The sequence below is a fragment of the Equus przewalskii genome, chromosome 18, assembly GCF_037783145.1.
Source record: "Equus przewalskii isolate Varuska chromosome 18, EquPr2, whole genome shotgun sequence".
In the NCBI taxonomy this organism is placed as follows: domain Eukaryota; kingdom Metazoa; phylum Chordata; class Mammalia; order Perissodactyla; family Equidae; genus Equus; species Equus przewalskii.
The window spans coordinates 2,261,537-2,281,995 of record NC_091848.1 but is presented as its reverse complement, the minus strand read 5'-3'; the positions used below and the strand labels follow the sequence as shown (position 1 = coordinate 2,281,995).

Here is a 20,459-nt window from a genome sequence, read left to right as displayed (position 1 = left end):
AGAAACTCACTGAGTTACAAGAAAACTCAGAAACACAGTTCAATGAGCTCAGGAATAAAATCAAACAGAAGGAGCACTCCACCAAAGAGACTGAAACTAAAAACCCCCAGAAATTCTGGAGATAAAGAACACAATTAATGAGATGAAAAAAACTAGAAAGCATTGGAAATAGAGCAGACCATATGGAAGAAGGGATTCGCAAGCTTGAAGACAGATCTAGAAATGATTCAGGTGGAAGAGGAGAAAGAACTAAGATTTTTTAAAAATGAAGAAAATGGAGAAATATCCAACTCAGGAAAAGCAACATAAGGACAATGGGTATCCCAGAAGGGGAAGAGTGGGAGAAAGGAGCAGAGAGCTTATTCAAAGAAATAACAGCTGAGAACTTCCCAAAACTGAGGAACGAACTGGATATACAAGTCCATAAAGCTAATAGAACCCCTACTTATCTCAATGCAAAAAGACCTTCTTCAAGGCACTTTACATTAAAACTGCCAAAAGTCAACAACAAAGGAGGAATATTAAGAGCAGCCAGAGAAAATAGCATACGAAGGAACCCACATCAGGCTATCAGCAGATTTCTCAGCAGAAACTCTACAGGCCAGGACAGAGTGGAATGATATATTCAAAATATTGAAAGATAAAAACTGTCAGCCAAGAATACCCTGTCCTGACAGCAAGACAATAATAGTAGGGGACTTCAACACCCCACTTACACAATGGACAGATCATCCAGACAGAAGGTCAACAAGGAACACTAGCCTTAAACAAAATGCTAGGCCAGATGGACTTCATGGATGTATACAGAACATTCCATCTCAAAGCAGCAGAATATACATTCTTCTCAAGGGCACAAAGAACATTCTCAAAGACGGACCATACATTGGGAAGCAAAACAAGCCTCAATAAATTTAAGACACCTGACATCATATCAGGCATCTTTTCTGATCACAATGCTATGAAACTAGAAATGAACTACAATAAGAAAGCTGAAAAAGTCACAAATATGTGTAGACTAAACATGTACTGAACAACTATTGGATCAATGAACAAATAAAAGGAGAAGTCAAAAAATACCTGGAAACAAAAGAAAATGAAAACACAACATAGCAAAGCTTATGGGATGCAGAAAAGTGGTACCAGGAGGGAACTAAATAGCAATACAGGCCTACCTCAAGCAACAAGAAAAATCTCAAATAAACAATCTAACACTATACCTAAAAGAACTAGAAAAAGAAGAACAAACAAAACCCAAAGTCAGTTGAAGGAGGGAAATAATAAAAATCAGAGTGGAAATAAATGAAATAGAGACTAAAAAGACAATAGAAAGGATCAATGACACTGAGAGCTGATTCTTTGAAAAGATAAACAAAATTGACAAACCCTTAGCCAGACTAAGAAAAAAAGAGAGAAGGCTCATGGGCTGGCCTGGTGGTGTAGTGGTTAAGTTTACGAGCTATGCTTTAGGGGCCCATGGTTCGCAGGTTTGGAACCTGGGCACAGACCTACACACTGCTCATGAAGCCATGCTGTGGTGGCAACTAACATACAAAATAGAGGAAGATTGGCACAGATGTTAGCTCAGGGCCAATTTCCCCAACAAAAAAATTACAAAGAGAGAGAAGGCACAAATAAATAAAATCAGTTTTAAATATTTTATTTAAATATATATTTAAATGAAAGAGGAGAAATTACAGCAGATACCAAAGAAATACAAAGGATTATAAGAATACCATCAAAAGCTATGCACCATGATATACATGATATACATTATACATGATATACACTAACAAACTGGATAACATATAAGAAATGGATAAATTCTTAAGACTCTTACAACTTCCCAAAGCTGAATCAAGGAGAAATAGAGAATCTGAATAGACCAATCACAAATAAAGAGATTGAAGAAGTAATGAAGAACCTCCCACAAAACAAAACTTCAGGACCACAGGGCTTCTCTGGTGAATTCAACTAAACATTCAAAGAAGACTTAAGACCTATCCTTCTCAAAGACTTCCAAAAAGATGAAGAGGACGGGATGCTTCCTAACTCATTTTACAAGGCCAATATTACCCTGAAACCAAAACCAGACAAGGGCAACACAAAAAAGGAAATTACAGGCCAATATTACTGATGAACATAGATGCAAAAATTCTCAACAAAATATTAGCAAATCAAATACAACAATACATTAAAAGGCTCATACACCACGATCAAGTGGGATTTATTCCAGGCACATGGATGGCTCAGCATCCACAAATCAATCAATGTGATTCACCACAATAACAAAAAGAGGAATAAAAATCACATGATCATCTCAATAGATACAGAAAAAGCACTTGACGAGATTCAACATCCATTTATGATAAACCCACAGCCAACCCATACTCAATGGCGAAAAACTGAAAGCCATCCCTCGAAGAACAGGAACCCAAAAAGGATGCCCATTTTCATCACTCTTACTCAACATACTATTAGAAGTGCTAGCCAGAGCAATTAAGCAAGAAAAAGAAGAGGGATCCAAATTGGAAAGGGAGAAGTAAAACTGCCACTATTTGCAGATAACATGATTCTATATATAGAAAACCTTAACGAATTCACCAAAAAACTATTAGAAATAATTAACAAGTACAGTAAACTTGCAGTGTACAAAATCAACATTTAAAAATCAGTCTCATTTCTATACACGAACAATGAACTAGCAGAAAGAGAAATTAAGAATACAATTCCATTTACAATTGAAACAAAAAGAAGAAAATACCTAGGAATAAATTTAACCAAGGAGGTGAAAGACCTATACACTGAAAACATAAGACGTTATTGAAAGAAACTGAAAAAGACATACAGAAATGGAAAGCTATTCCGTGCTCACGGATTGGAAGAATTAACATAGTTGAAATGTCTATATCACCTAAAGCAATCTACAGATTCAATGCAATCCTTATCAAAATCCCAAGGACATTTTTCACTGAAATAAAACAAAGAATCCTAAAATATATGTGGAACAACAAAAGACCCCAAACAGCCAAAGGAATCCTGATAAAAAGAACAAAGCTGGAGGTATCACACTCCCTGATTTCAAAATATACTACAAAGCTATAGTAATCAAAACAGCATGGTACTGGCAGAAAAGCAGACACACAGATCAATGGAACACAACTGAGAGCCCAGAAATAAATTCACACATCTATGGACAACGGATCTCTGACAAAGGAGCCAAGAACATACAATGCAGAAAGGGAAGTCACTTCAACAGACGGTGTTGGGAAAACTGGACAGCCACGTGAAAAAGAATGAAAATAGACCATTATCTTACACCATACACAAAAATTAACTCAAAATGGATTAAAGACTTAAATGTAAGGCCTGAAACCATAAAACTCCTAGAAGGAAACATAGGTAGTACACTTTGACATAAGTCTTAGCAGCATCTTTTTGAATATCATGTCTACTCAGGCAAGGGAAACAAAAGAAAAAATAAATGAATGGGAGTCCTTCAAACCAAAAAGCTTCTGCATGGCAAGGAAACCATCAAGAAAATGAAGACAACTCACCAACTGGGAGAAAATATTTGCAAATCATATATCTGATAAAGGGTTAATATCCAAAATACATCAAAAAACATTTAACTCAACATCAAAAAAATGAACAACCCAATCAAAATGTGGGCAGAGGATAAGAACAGACATTTTTCCAAAGAAGATAAACAGATGGCCAACAGGCACATGAAAAGATGTTCAACATCATTAACTATTAGGGAAAGGTAATCAAAACGACAATGAGATATCACCTCACACCTGTAAGAATGGCTGTTATTAAAAAGACAAGAAATAAGTGTTGAAGAGGATGTATAGGAAAAGGAATCCTCATACACTGCTGGTGGGAATGTAAATTGGTGCAGCCACTACGGAAAACAGTATGGAGATTACTCAGAAAATTATAAATAGAAAATACCATATGATCTAGCTATTCCACTTCTGGGTATTTATCTAAAGAACATGAAAACACTAATTTGAAAAGATATATGCACCTCTATGTTCACTGTAGCATTACTCACAATAGCCAAGATTTGGAAGCACCCTAAGTGCCCATCAATGGATAAACAGATAAAGAAGATGTGGTATATGTATATATACACAATGGAATACTACTCAGCCATAAAAAAAGATGAAATAGTGCCATTTGTGACAACACTGATGGATCTTGAGAGTATTATGCTAAGCAAAATAAGTCACACAGAGAAAGACAATTACCATATGACTTCACTCCTATGTGGAAGATAAACACACAGATAAGGAGAACAAAGTGGTGGTTACCAGAGCAGCAGGTGGTAGAGGGCTGGGGGGGCAAAAGGGGTAAAGGGGCACACGTGTATGGCGACAGAGAGAAACTACACTTTTGGTGGTGAACTCAATGCACTCTACATAGAAATTAAAATATAATGATGTGTACCTGAAATTTATACAATGTTATAAACCAAAGCGACCTCAATCAAATAAATAATAATAAAAGTAATCAAACTTAGGAGAACTTCACACTACCTCCAAATATTTCCTATCAATCTTAGTAGTACATCTTATATACATGTTTTGGTTTGTCATAAACTACCTTAATACTAGCTTTGAATAAGATAAGTTAAATGGTTGTTGTTATTCTTTTTGGTATCACAATCCAAGATACTACTTCTGTTTCCTCCAAAATAAAAGTTATTAAAAGAAAATTTTAATTATTTATATAATTAGGAAGTATGCTTTTGCCTTCTAATATTATTTCATAAGTTCAGTTTAATAAAATAAGACACAAAAATAAGGTATAATTATTGGAAAGACAACAAAAACATCATTAGAAATGGTAAGATTGTACTATACATCTAAAAAACCCTTTGATAATCACCTGGAAAGCTATCTAAGTAAGAGTTCTGTGAAGTGACTGAATATAAAATGAGTATTCAAGAATCAATTCCTCCTGAACAGTAACACTAATCAATTAGATATATATTTAAAAGTTACCAATTTTTCCCACATTAATTTATGGGTTTAACACAATAGCAACCAAAATCCCAAGAGGAATATATAAACATTTGATAAGTGATTTAAAATCTACTTAGAAAAATGGTTAAAAATAGAAACTTTAAAAACTATGGCAATGAGAAGAAACTAACCCTGACTAATATTTAAAAAAATTAAATACTCCAAAACTTAAAAAGTATGGAACTAGCACCAATTAGACCGAACAGTCCATAGAGCATAGTTAAAAATCTAAAATGTTTAATTCATTTGTCAATAATGATTAAAAAAACATGACAATCAATGGAAAAGTGTAACGTTGTTCAAAACCTGGTAACGAGACAATGGGTCTTCTCTTTGGAGGCAGAGGAGATCCACTTAGACCCTACCTCACAGCACACAGCAAAACAAATTCCAGCCGGTTTAACAACCAATAAACAAAGCAGAGGAAACTAAAGAAATATTTACAAAATATATTCAAAGAGCAGGGCTTCTGCAGTTAAAAATGAGAGAATGACTCAAGATAAAGACATATATTTGATTATATAAATTTTAAACCGCTAATTGTTTTAAAAGAGAACTTTATTAGGGAAAGCTCATACCAATAAGTAAAACACTTTGACTCTAATTTTAAAAAAGGAAAGACAAAAGAAATAAAGAAACAATTACAAAAAAGGAAATGCAACTGCACAAACAGTATATGAAAAAATATTCTCTATCATTAGGAATTAAGGCAAGATGAAATATTAAAATGCCATTTTCATGTATGAAATCAGTACTGATTTTTAATAAATAATACTCAATTTGAACAAGACTCATTGAAATAACCTAGTACATTAATTCTGAGAGTATGAAAGCAATCTGGCAATACAAACCATTAAATATTAAAACATTCCATACTTTAAACTGAATAATCACTATTCTGGGATGCTAAGAAAGCATTCCTAAATACCTATTTTTAAAAGCTTTATGCATAAAATTGTCACTGCACAGTTATTTCTACTTTTGAATTTAAAATTATTTTCTCATTTTAGAAGTAATAAGAAGTAGATTGTAAAAATTTAAAAATAAAAACTAGGAAAAAGTCCCCAAATAAAATTCCATCCCAGAAATAACCACTCTTCACACTTCTAACTTATCCATCATTTTTCCCCACTTAAAATATTAGGACCAGAAGCAACAATATCCCAACAAAAAGCACACTCCATGCTCAAATCTTGGTTCCTAATACTATTCTTGATTAAAAGGAATCAGGGCTCCTAGAGAAATGGCTGATTCTAGGGCTTGGGCCATGTAATGCCACAAAGTAAGGAAGTATTCAAAAAAGCAAAACATTGAAGAACGTCAAAAAGACACAGGAGCCAACGGAAAGAGCTCCACTGGCCAAAGCTGGGCAACAGAATAAGTGACATACTACTGGATTACAACTCAAACTACAAATAAATATCCATGAATCCATACTGATATAAACTAATGACTGAATAAACACATAAACGGGGGTGAAGAGACAACTCTCCCATATAGAAGAATCCCAAGTAAGTTAATGTAGATGCTGCTCCTTCCAGGAGGGGGAGCTGATGCCCCACCCCTTAACTGTGGCTGTGCATAGTAACTTCCTTCTAAAGAGTCAGTATCAAAAGGGGGAAAAAAGAGTAACTTTATAGCAGAGAACCCTGTAACCAAATCTTTTATGAGTCAATTTATAATAGGAATAAAAACCTAAAAGAAAAGAAAATCTCTACCTACAGCAGTTAAATACATTAGAAAGCAACTTACCTCCAGTTTAAAAGCCAGGCCTACGAATGGGTGAGAACTGTCTCTTTTGGAGTTCATTAAGATTTTGGTTTTTTCTTTTGAATCACTTAAAATAAAAGAAACATAAATCTATGAGATGCAATATTTAATACTTCTTTTATATCAGTTTATTTCATCAGAGTATTAGCTAAGAAAATGCACGTGTGTTAAACGTTTCTGACCTCACATAAATGAAATTTCTTTGAAAGAGATCAGTAAGAATAACTTCCTTGGGCTTAGTTACAACATGGTGACAGGACCAGAGCAGACTAAAAAATACAGAAATTATCTGGTAGAGACAGGAAAGAAAAATAATCAATGCGTGCTTAAAAAAGTCTGTTTCTTAAAGGAACCATTGCTATCATATTGCGTAAGTGTTAACGTATTTCTGCAGAAACTAGGAGTCAGTTTGCAAGACTTACTCCTCCTGATGAAGAAGAGCATAATTCGGGACTTCAGATGGATTCGGTAGATACTCTAAAACAGCATCTAAGAGAGGCTGGACGCCTTTGTTCTTCAAGGCACTTCCCAAAAAGACAGGAGTAAAGGACCTATTTAGAGTAGCTCTTCGGATTGCAAGCTGCAACAGAAAAAAATTTAATGATTAATCTTAAAAATTACATTTTTTGTTTCAGATCAATTATAAACCAACAAATGAATGAAATGCATTGATACTCTCTGGAGTACTGGCTCTAGCGGAGACTAGCATCAGGTTCTCTATAACTTAAGGTCAAAATACAAAGAAAAAGAAACAAAATCAGTTCCTTTTTCAGGGCTTGGAAGCTACGTACTGTACAACGGCTTTCAACATTCTTGGAATGTCACTAATTTTCAATTTGGCAAAAAAAGATACATACACATAGAAAATAGACACATACACAGAAGAGTGTGAACAGTATGCTAACAATTGCACAAAATAGAGGGAAAAGTTATACATATGCAAAAAAAAATCTCTGGAAAGATACAACAGAAACCATTTACCAGTAACCTGCTTTAGGGAGGGGCAGAGAACTGAGCAGAGGGGAGACAGGTGGGAGATTTTTTACTGTATATCTTTGTATACTTTAAAAAATTTTAAACCATATGAAAGTATCATCTATTAAAAACACTTGGGGCCGGCCTGGAGGGGCAGTGGTTAAGTTCGCACCCTCCACTTTGGCAGCCCAGGGTTCACCAGTTTGGATCCCCAGCAGGGACCTACACACCACTCATCAAGCCATGCTGTGGTGGCATCCCACATAGAAGAATTAGAAGGACTTACAACTAGAATATACTACTACGTACTGGGGTTTTGGGGAGGAAAAAAAAGAGAAAGATTGGCAACAGACGTTAGCTCAGGGCCAACCTTCCTTACCAAAAAAAGGCATACCTTAGAAAACACTTGATTGTTTATTTATTTATTTTTTAAAAGAACATACATACAGGAAGTCCAGCGGTACGGATCACTCATCATAAAGGGCAATGAGAGTAAGAGGCTCTACAATAACGAACACCAGGCTTTAGTGCAAGCCCTATCAGTGGGCCTCAGGCTGCATCCCCAGGTGCCCGAATGGCCCAGGAGGTCTCCAAGCGTCAGCAGTGGAGCGTCAGCTCTTGCAGCTGAAAGAGGCCAAGGGCAGTGCTGTGGCCACAACCTACCTCTGCAGAAATACGGAGCCAGCATACAGTTATTTGTCAGTCCTCATGAAAAAAAAAAAACTACCCTCAAAAAGTTTAAAGAAAAATATTTATAACCAAAATTTTTAAACATCACGAAAATGAAAAGTAAGATAACAGCTAGCATGATAAAACAGAGCAGAACAGGGGAAAACATGCACGGCAAAAAAACAATTACTATTTGAAACTACCTTAGCAACTTGATTTTGCCATTGCTAGGAACCAAAAATGGCTAGGTCACTAACCACCGAGGCTACCCAGGCCACATGGTCACATCCTTGACCTTCCACCCCTCCCTTATACGCAAGTAGGGGCATATAAGAATCTTACCATGCTTACTTTACATCCATTGGATAGAGAAACAAATGAGAGTGGTAGATAAATAGAAAAACTATTCCTATACCAGCCTAACAAAAGCTGTACTTTTCCAAAATTTTCCCTTGTTTTCTTAAGAAACACTTTGTTGACTTCCACTGTCTCTAATAATAATATATCCAACAATACAGAAACTAAAGTTACCCACGCATCCTGTGCAGAAAACAGTAAACACAGCAGGACTGGAAGTGCTATCCTTAGAATGGCCTGCTTGCAAGGTTGGCCCCTGGCTGGTGTCTGGGAACCAGGATTTCAGGAGGGTGCCCAGCATTCCCAGAAGTGCTAAGACTGGTTCACCGGGCCAAGACTGTTTGTACAATGTGGTATATGCTAAACACCTGCTTTCCCTCTGGGAGTCCAGGAATTGGTGCATGCCAGGTAGAGGGTGTCATGTGACCAGCCCCCAATAAAACCTTAGGCACCGAGTTTCTGAGAAGCTTCCCTGGTAGATATTTCACAGGCGCAGGCACAACTTGCTGCTGGAGGAGTCAAGCACGCCTACGTGACTACACTGCGAGAGAACTCGTGGAAGCTTACACACGGTTTCTTCTGGACTTCACTTCACGTGCCTATTCCCTGTGCTGATTCTGCTGTATGTCCTCTCTCTGTAAGAAATCACAGCCTTGAGTGTGACTATGTCCTGAGTCCTGCGAGTCCTCCTAGTCAACAAACCTGGGCGTGGTCGTGGGGATCTTCCACATTCTGTTCAATAGATAAAAACCTAACTCTATTGTGGTTCCCAGGACACAATACTTGACTTTATTTATGGCCAGACCTATCCCTTCCTACACTGTGTTCCCTACTCATCAGAGAACTGAGGTGGTGAGCTTTGTGAGCGGTAAAGGACTAAGTTATGAGATATATTAGTAAGCATCCTCAGCTTCAACAGTTCTTTCCTTGGGCATCTGACCTGGAAACTCCATGAGTGCAATGTTTTACACACAATAATTACTTACGTGATTTCTGCTAAGTGCATGAAGTGGTTAGACAAAATGAATATCAGTCATTTTTTTATAATGATAAAATGTCCAAAAAATAAAATTTACCATTTTAACCATTTTTAAGTTTACGGTTCAGTGGCATTATGTACATTCACATTGCTATCTTACCATTACCACTATCCATTTCCACACCTTTTTCATTATCCCAAATTGGAACTCTGTCCCCAGTAAACTCCCCCTTCGGCCCCTCCCCAGCCCCTGATTAGCACTATTCTACTTTCTGTCTCTAGGAATTTGACTGTTCTGTGTACCTCATATACGTGGAATCAAATATTTGTTCTTTTGTGTCTAGCTTATTTCACTTAGCATAATGTCTTCAAGGTTCATTCACATAGTATGTATCACAATCTTATTCCTTTTTAAAGGCTCAATAATATTTCATTGTATGTGTATACCAATTTTGCTTATCCATTAATCCATTGGCGGACATTTGGGTCATTTCCCCCTCCTGGCTACTGTGGATAGTGCTGCTATCAAAACTGGTGGACAAGTACGTGTGAGTCCCTGTTTTCAGCTCTTCTGGGTATACACAAGTGCAATTGCTGGATCATACAGTAGTTCTGTTTAGTTTTTTGAGGAACTGCCATACTGTTTTCTACAGCAGTTATATCATTTTACATTCCCATCAGCAATGCACAAGGGTTCCAATTTCCCCACATCCTTGCCAACACCTATTATCTGCTTTTTTGTTTTTTTGAAATAATAGCCATCCTAATGGATGAAGCAGTATCTCATTGTGGTTTTGATTTGCTTTCCCTCATGGTTCACAATCTTAAGAATCTTTTCATGTGCTTATTGGTCATTTGTTATCTTCTATGCAGAAACATATAATCAAAAAATGGCTACCAGTCTTAGGCAGGGATCTTCTCTTTATTTGTAAAGAGTTGAGCAATGAAGTGAAAGACTCTATACAGCCTTCCAAACAGTACAACAGTGTAAGTACCAACATGCAGTCAGCAAACACTTAGCAGCCTTGTCTCTTAACCTCTCTTATTGCTGTAACATTTCTCTACATATCTTCTTTCTTTCTAATAAGGACATACCCAAGAGGTTAGCTATTTAAGTATCTTTTTTTCTAGAACAAACTATGACTCCTTTTCCATTTAAAAATATTACATAACTCATTACTTAAAAAAAACGAGTACGAGACCATGTCAAGTATTATTTTTTTCCTGAGGAAGATTCGCCCTGAGCTAACATCTGTTGCCAACCCTCCTCTTTTTTTTGCTTGAGAAGACTGGCCCTGAGCCAGTCTTCCTCCACTTTACACACTTGCATGGCTGACAAGTGGTGTAGGTCTGCCCTGGGATCCAAACCCGGGAAGCCAAAGCAGAGCACAATGAACTTAACCACTAGGCCACACGGCTAGCCCTCGAGTACTTTTTGAAGAAAGCAATCATGTTAAATAAGTTTACTCACATTCCATGAATAAGCCCATCAGAAAGCATCACATCTCCTCGCTGCAAACCAGACCCCCCACCTCGTGCTTTGTCAACTTAAGGCCCAGTTCGACAGCACCTGCCTTTAAATCAGAAACAGAGGGGATTTTTTCTTCCAGGAACATCTCACCAAGCTGCTCGTCTGAATTAGCAACACACTCAATCAGCTCCTGCCGGCGGTCAGCTGCTGCTGCTCTGAATTCTGCCGGAATTTCTCCGTATCGAACAACTTGACTAAGAAAAGAAACGTTTATTTTGGTACTTTGAGGATATTCGATTAAACACATAAAGCACCCATGAAAAAGATAAACCAATGGCTAAAATATTTTTTCAGATGAGAAAGAGCTCTGATATATTTGCAGTATAATGGCAAATAAGATTAACATACGGCTTTAAAGTTCAGACAAAACAGTGGGCAAAATACTTCACTGACACAGCCAGAGCAAACCGCTCAAGGGTGTCCTGCTAGTGAATGGAAGCGGCAGGATTCGAAACCAGTCTGACCCCAAAGCCCATGTGAGCACCTGAAAATTTATTGCCCAAATGAATCAGAACATCATGGTCTCTAACAAGCAGATTTAGAGACCCGACTCCATTGCTTTCCATTAATAACAAACCAATCACATAATTTTTAACACAGACTAACCCATTTTGCAGTAAAAAAAAAAAAAAAAGGTTACTAAATACGCAGACTCTTCAACTTTGATCCCAATGCTTCATTCCTCTAGGGGCCGAATAGCTAAGAGTCACAAATAAAACATACACAACCAAGAAATGGATACACCTGACACTTAGAAACAATAGTCTGACAGTTTTCAAAGTATTTCTTTAAAAATGGAACTTAATGTCAAAAAATAATAAGCTTTTCAGAAAACACATTTCTAAATCAAAAAAAGTAAAAGAAGCCAATTGCAAATGATCAGAAAATAATTATTATCCTAAAGAATGCTCTTCACAGCTTTTAGAGCTTAATTCCTTCCTTCCCGCAAGCTCCCTGACCCTTAGCGTTTCACATCAGAATATACACATGCCCGGCGGGCCAGCGCTGAGCAGGGGTAGGTATATTAAGAGGTTCCACCTGGGGTTCTGATGCACAACAAAGTTGACAAGCCTTCACTTTAGAAGACAGAAACGTGTGCCCTGGTAATTCTGGGGAAGTGGATTTAATCCTTTACCTACCAACATGTTTTGAGTCCCTGTTACGTACCAGGTTGTTCTGGGGCTAGGGACATGAAGGAATAAGCCTGACAAAAATCCGTGTCCTCTTGGGCCTTACATTCTAAGGAAGGACAGACAAACTTTGTTGCTGTCACACGAAAAGTGAGAGAAATGCCTCATCCGCTGGACAGCCTCCATCTTTTCCCTGACTACAAGATGAGATAAACTCTACAGCTAATTGATCATAGGCCCTATCACCCACCTGCAGGACCAGCAATCCCAGTTCCATAGCAGAGGAAGGAAATCCCTCAAGAAGTACCTTTGGAGAAAGTGCCAGGCCCTTGGGGCCACTCCTCAGAACAAAGGGTCATTTACCACTCCCCACACTGTCTAGATTAGTGCCACTCAAAGTGCGGTCTGCAGACTTGCAACATCAGCATCACCTGGGGGCTTTCCAGAAACGCAGATTCCAGGCCCCACCCTAGATGTACTGAATCAGAATCTCCGAAGGAAGATCCAGGAACATGTGCGTTAACAAGCTCTCCAGGGGATTTTTCTGAATGCTGTGGTTTGATAACCACTGGGCAATTATAGTGCTTTGTATGCAAAGGCCACTCAAAAGTGGACTGATGGACCAAATTCCATGTCAAAAAGTTACCAATTTGCTTCTTATATTACCCAAACCACACCTGTGCAATTTTTAACCGCCTTTACATATTAATCTTTTTATCTTTGTAATCTCATGAAATAGGCAGAGAAAATATTTATGATCCCTATTTTCTTCATAGTTTTTGTCACAAGACCCAAGACATAGCAGCTGCTCCAAAAAAGTTTGCAGAATGAATGAACGAATAAATAAATCAGTTGAAAAAGAGAGATTGCATTCCTAGCCCAAGCTGAAGGCCTCCTTCCACCACACCAGGCAGGGCACAATGTGATAGAAATCCATTAGCGAAAACTTAACCTATGCTCCCTTGGAATGAATACTAAGCAAAACAGGAAGAAACCAGGATTAAAGGCATTGGAACAGAATCAGCTTAAAGGATATTCTCCCAGCCTCATTTCAAAAAGATGTTTACTCTGCGTTTAAAGAACTCATTCTTTTCCTTCTCTTTCATACTTTTTAAAATGTAAGATTTTAATATATTTTTAATACTTACCCAAAGTCTCCATCAAAATAGATGGCTCGCTCCTCAATAAGATCTATAATCCCTTTAAAATCGCTCTCCAAACCAATGGGCATCTGCACAAACGCTGCATTATGACTTAGCTTAGACCTGAAAAATAAAAATACATACGTTTACCTCTTTCTTCACCCCAAATGTCTCTGAAATGACAAAATAAATATAAAAAGAAATCTATGGCAGATGAGGTGGGACAGTGAGGGGTGTCACCAGCAGGTCAGACTGGAAGACATACGGCAGTCAGGGACAGACTGACAACCAAACTCTTCGTGCTCAGGAAGCCACAACCCTATTTAGGCAACAAAAAGAACTCTAAAGTAAGTGTTTTGCCATCAGATCCCCAGAATAGCCTGGATCAGAAACCGAAGGGGGAGGAACAGGTCAATGGGTAGTCAGCCAGGAAATCTGAAGATGGTGGGATAACTGTGCCCACGCCTCATTCTCGGATCAGCCGACTCTCGTGAAGCCGAGTACTGCCATCTGAAGAGGAAGTTCTTAGGGGAAGACTCTCAGAGTAGGTGCTAAAGGCAGACACTCGTCACCAGCCCGTATCCCGACTCAGGCCAACCACTGAACAGAAGCCACACTCACCAGCAGGGCTTCTCCCTCAAGAAGGAATGGGCTCCAGCTACCAACATCCAGTCTAGACTTTAGGCCCCCATTTGTAACTATGGATAGATAACTAACAATCACCAAATATTCGAAGGAAACCAATAGCTTGAAAAAGAGGCATGAGTTCAAGAAATAGAACTAACGTCCAAAGAGAGAGTTACTATAAGAAAATAAAGTGTAAAGATGAGAAGTAATTACCTCTATTAACAAAGATGTTGCAGTAAAAGAGAAAGTTTATGGAAATTAACTATATAATTGCTGAAATTAAAAAGAAAACTACAGGCTAAACAAGAGAAGGGATGCAGATGAATATCAGAGTAGTAAGCTGGAAGACTGACCTCAAGAATTCTCTTGTAACCCAGTGCAAAATGAGAAGGAGACAGAAAGTATGGCAGAAAAGTTAAGAAGGCGAGATTCAGGAGTTTCAAAATCTGTTTAATGAGAGTTACAAAATGGGAAAACAGATTAAAGAGAGTAGGGGTCAGCCCAGGGTGCAGCAGTTAAGCACACACATTCCGCTTCGGCGGCCTGGGGTTCACCGGTTCGGAACCCATGGCACCACTTGGCACGCCATGCTGTGGTAGGTGTCCCACACACAAAGTAGAGGAAGATGGGCACGGGAGTTAGCTCAGGGCCAGTCTTCCTGTGCAAAATGAGGAGGACTGGCGGCAGATGTGAGCTCAGGAATAATCTTCCTCAAAAAAAAAAAAAAAAAAGAGAGTAGACTAAAGAACCAAAGTAGAAAAATAAACGCTAACAGAAAATTTTCCTGGAATTCAGAAAAAGACTTGGGAAGAGTCCACTACTGCCAAGCACAAGTAAAATATAAGTAATAAAGGCAAAAAAGTGAAAACGTTCTATTTTACCAAGAAAATATGACAAACATCCAATAAAGAAAAATTTCATTCTCATGTTCCCAAATAGCTCACTTCCATCTGAGTGCACACAGCGATACAAAGGTCCTCAGCACCATCCCTCCTGGCACTGGACACATCACTCAGTCTCTCCACTACCACGAACCCGACTGCCTACACCCATCAATCAGCTCTGCCATGGGAAAGCTGAGTGGGAACGCTACAGCTCCATTTACACAGTTACAAAGGGTGAAGAGCGAAACGTGGACTCTTCTCAAGGCTATGTGACACACACAGTATTGTGCAAAATGTAAAATGCCACAAATACCACTGGGTAACATCTGGCACAGAAAGAAGTGCTACTGTGTCTCAGCAAATATGTTACCACATGAGAGCAAGGGAAGAGAGCAGACTACCTAAGGGCATTAATTAAAATTAGTTGAAGATGATCTTTTAGGTTTGTCTCAGTAAATGCAAGTACTTTTAGGATCTAGCCAGGCCTGGTGGTCAGTGGTAAGATCTGGCGCTCTCACCATGCAGCCTGAGTTCGTTTCCCCATTAGGGAACCACACCAGCCCTCTGTTGGTTGTCATACTGTGGTGGCTGCATGTCGCCGTGATGCTGAAAGCTCTGCCACCAGGAATTCAAACACCAGCAGGGTCACCCATGGTGGGCAGGTTTCAGTGGAGCTTCCAGACTAGACAGACTGCGAAGAAGAGCCTGGTCACCCAGTTCCAGAAAAAGTGGCCATGAAAACCCTGTGAATAGCAGCGGAATACTTCTGACGTAGCGCCATACGGTGAGAGGACGGCGCAGAAAGACACCACTCTGCTGTGTCACTAGGAGTCGGAATCATGTCAACAGCTCTAACAAACTTTTAAAATCTACTCTAGATTATGACTTTTCTAACTATAGCAAAACAGTAATTGCCAGATTGTCTTCTGAATTCACCTTCAACAACCCTACAATTTAAGTCATATTTTCACCATTTTACAGAGAAGGCAGTTGATGAGATCACAACACAAATCAAACTACTGACCTCAGTGTTCCACTTACTAAGATAAGTCACTCACATAAATAAATTTCTTTTTCCAGTGACACTGAATCAATCGTACTTCTGGAGGTAAGGTTTGTTATCCAGATGGTCACAACCCCTGTCCTTTCTCAGGCTCGGTACCTCATTTGCTGTAGGGCCCTGGCTGGGTTGGAGCCCACGCGGTCCAGTTTGTTAATGAAAGTTAGGAATGGAACATTGTAGCGCTTCATCTGACGATTAACAGTCATGGTCTGGCACTGCACCCCTCCGACAGCACAGAGAACAAGGACTGCACCATCCAACACTCTCAGGGCCCTTTCAACTTCTATTGTGAAGTCCACGTGCCCTAAATGAGACAAAGAAGTGTGGGAGAGTCTTAAAGAGCGGTCTGATTTTTTTATAACATGCAAAATTAAAAGTTTTTTATCTTTCACGACATAAGTCTTCTAATTAGAATGTGGATTTCTTTTTTCTTTTTTAAAGATTCTATTTTTCCTCTTTCTCCCCAACGCCCCCCAGTACATAGTTGTATATATATTCTAGTTGTGGGTCCTTCTAGTTGTGGCATGTGGGATGCCGCCTCGGCATGGCCCTATGAGCGGTGCCATGTCCACGCCCAGGATTCAAACCGGCAAAATCCCAGGCTGCTGAAGGGGAGCATGCGAACTTAACCACTTGGCCACGGGGCCGGCCCCTAGAATGTGGATTTCTTAAATCACTCATACCATTCACCCAGCATAAGGTCCAGAGCCCCAAATCACTTCAAAAAGATACCAGGACATGGGCACCTTTGGATCAGCTACAACACATAAAACGTGAGAACCTTCCCACTCACAAATTATTTGCACTATTTTTCAAGGAAACTACATAAGGACGAAATGCTCTAGGTCCCAAGTCAGATTTCTCTAATAGGAAATTCACAGTCACACTTTAGAGTATTATTTGATACTCAACAATGAGCTGGGTCATAGAATAGAAAAGAACTAAATGGGCTTTTGCCAAAATAAGCTGCAACAAAACCAAGAACTCAGCTTACCAGGAGTATCTATAATGTTGATGTTGACATCCTTCCACACGGTATAGGTGGCCGCTGACTGAACAGTGATTCCTCTTTGTCTCTCTAGTTCCATGGAATCCATGACAGCACCAACGCCATCTTTACCTTTCACCTAAACACAAGCACAGTGATTCAGATTTCTCTGTCCCTATATTCCAAGAAGGAAAGAAGTCTTTACTGAGGTGGAACTAGAACACAGATGGTTAACTGGGCAATTTCCAAAGAAGCCTAATCACCAAACCAGATCATCTCTTGAAATAGAAAACTGGTAATAGGTTTTACCCTCTGTGAACTGTCTAACCCTCTTTTCACTGCTGCTCCCAGCAAGGGCTCCCACAGAGCAATCACCTGGTCTGAGAGCCATTGTTGCTCCCTCTGCCCCGCTCCTGCCCTCCGGCCTCGTGTTAGTCCAGGAGCAGATGTTCAGAGAACGGGTTCTGCCCTGCTCTGCTGCATGTAGAGTCTGAGGCCCAGGTGGGAAGGATTCAGCTTTTAAAGCGTATGATTTAACAAGACGATCTTTTATCTGAAGAAATATTTTTAAATGGAAAGTTAAGTCACTCAATGATATAATAATTTCTTCAAGAGAGTTTCAAGATTTAAAAAAATTTTTTTCTGCTATATGTATTTAACTCAAGCTCATACTATATATTATTTAAAACCATTTTTTCCACTTAACATTATAAACATCTCTAAATAACATTAAAAATTATGTATATACTATTTTAATGGCTGTTGAAGGGTACATCATATTGACAACATTCTTAAAAGACAATCTACTCAGGATACCCACAGTGATGGTCTAGACGGATTCCTGAGAGCAACATTTCAGGCCAACTTGAGCAATCCTCTGTGTGATATGACTGACTAGAGATCCACGGTTACCATTCTTTTAACCTTTCAAGTTTTGTGAAGTTTATCAAACCATTAACTACAAAACAAGTAAAACCAAGCTCTAACTACTCTGGAGCCCACCACAACCACACACCTCATGCATCTTTGCAATCCTGCCGGTGTACTAAAGCACCCGTGCTGTCAATGTGGTTTTCCCAGAATCAGTGTGAGCTGAGATTCCAATATTTCGTATTTTCTCGTTGGGAATCACCCCTGATGAACACCATCGGCAGACCTTCCAATTAACCTGAAAAGTAAGAGAGATCAATTCAGTGCACCTTTTCTAAGAGAGAGCATGGGTTCAGCGGACATCGCTCCTCCAGAGAAACTCAACGGACACAAAACACCATACGACACAGCTTGGAAAGGCAAAAGAGGGCACGTCTCCACCGCAACTCCCGCAACCAAAGGGAAGGCTGCAGGGGAGAGCAGAGAAGACACAGCCTGAAAACAAATACATAATCAACCAATCAGAAAAAGATGCTCGCATTAATTATGTAATTAATTAAAAGGGGACAACTACTTTTATCAAATGTTATAGGTTTGAAAGTATACACTGGGGATAATAAAATCAGAAAGATAGATCCTAACAACTACTTTACCAGGAACTAGAGTTTTCATCTTAAGTTCTGCTGTTTCCCCTTCCCCCTTAGTCTCGTTCACAGCTGGCAAGGCCGTCCGAGGACTTCCGTGCTTCACGCGGTGGTACCGACAGCTCTAACGCAGCCCACAAAAGGTTTCCAATTCCTTCTACACAAAGTTAACGCCTTTTTTTTAAACTTTATTTTACTCGGGGCGGGGCGGGGGGGACAGGGCAGAATCCTGCATTTTATGGAATTAAGACACAATGTAAACCACTGCCCACAGGGCTGCACATCCAAGTGCACTGCGGTCACTTGTGGGCAGAGGGAAGCACAACTTGGAAGCGGCGGGTAAAACTAATGGGAACCCTGGCGCCGGGCGCCTCCAGAGTAAACCCAGGGAAGCCTGCGAGCCGCGCGCGCCAGGCCCGGGCACAGCGGGCCACCGCCACCCGACGCCAGCCCCCCGGGCGCGCCCCGCGGCCGGCACGGACAGGGAGAGGGGCCCGGGCCGCTCCGAGGGCCACGCGGCCAGGGGACAGTCCGGGCTCGGCCCCGCTCCCCGGGCACTCTACCTGCCTCCCCTGCCAGCCCAGCGCGGCGGGGACCCGCGGGAGCCCGCGCCCCAGGGCCGCGGCCGTCCCCAGCAGCCTCATGGCCGGCGCAGAACGGGCGCGCAGGGCCCGCGGCTCCGGGATGCTCAGCAACCGGCACCGCGGCGGGAGACCTTCAAAGTCACGCCGGCCAGCAGCGCCTGAAGAGCACTTCCGGGGCGAAGGACGCGAGCGCGGAGGGACGAAGGGAAAGAGGGAGGAGCTCCCGGATCTCAGGGCCGAGCAGCGCCCTCCGCTGCCCGGGCGCCCTCTGCCGACGAGGAAGAGGAGCTGCAGTCGCTTCACCGAGCTCATCCAGCCTTGCACGCTCCCAGAGCGCTGCAGCCTTTTGGGATGTGGTGCCAACTGTAGCAACCTGGAGAAACGTTTTTTAACAGAATTTAAGTGACAAAAAGAGCAGTTGTCATCTATGCTACCATCACAGATATGAAAAAATACTTATCTACAGGACACGACCTGAAAAGAATGTGGAAAAATGATGACTGAACTATCAATTACAAGTGCTTTTTCTCATCTCGAACGTTCCGTCGTTCTTCGGTGTTAGGCGTTTTAGGGCCAGTTCATATGGAAGACAGCCTCCTTGACGATTCCACTTGGAGGCATCGCGAACTTACTCTGTCCGAAACGAAGCGTCTGATCTCCCTCCCAGCACCGTCTTCTGCAGTCGTCTTCATCTCATAAACCGCAGCCGGTGCCGCACTCAGTCGCTGTGAGCGCGCCGTCTCCTGGCAGCGCGTGCCTTAACCCCTCGCCGGGGGTCGGGGCCGCGCGCCAGCCCGCCTCTCCCGCCCCGGCCCCCTGCCCCCTGCCCCCTGCCCCGCCCGGCCGCTCCTGCCCGCGCTTTCCCTCCGTGCAGGCGGCCGCTCAACGGGGTGCTCCAGGCCCGGCTCTTCCGCGCCCGCGAGCTCCTCCCCGTCGCTCTTCTCGTGCGGCTTCGCTCTGCAGAGCGCTTCTCAGACCAGACGTCTCACACACCTGAGCGCTGTCTCCTTTCCCAGTGAGGTCAATGCCGTGAGAACAGTGACTGGGCTGTGGATCGCTGTGTCGCCCTGCGTGGGCTAGGTGCTCAATGATATTTGTGGAATGAACGAGATCGAATAAATAGAAATCAGAGTAAATTACAAGGGACAAGTAAAACCAGAGACTCAGTAATGAATTTCGAATTTACTTTTTGTATATCATCCATATATTAATTTAC

The 20,459-nt window shown here is 40.8% G+C and overlaps 1 protein-coding gene across 1 annotated transcript; it reads right to left on the bottom strand.

Annotated features, from left to right (window-relative positions):
• Nucleotides 1-5,573: 5,573 nt before the first annotated feature.
• On the bottom strand, nt 5,574-19,570 carry LOC139077075 (elongation factor G, mitochondrial-like). The gene is given in 8 exon segments (XM_070582965.1): nt 5,574-6,867; nt 7,223-7,380; nt 11,355-11,505; nt 13,590-13,706; nt 16,257-16,461; nt 17,152-17,284; nt 18,161-18,313; nt 19,223-19,570. Coding segments are annotated over 8 exon segments (1,392 nt in total). The 5' UTR covers nt 19,556-19,570; the 3' UTR covers nt 5,574-6,725.
• Between the last annotated feature and the right edge of the window lie 889 nt (nt 19,571-20,459).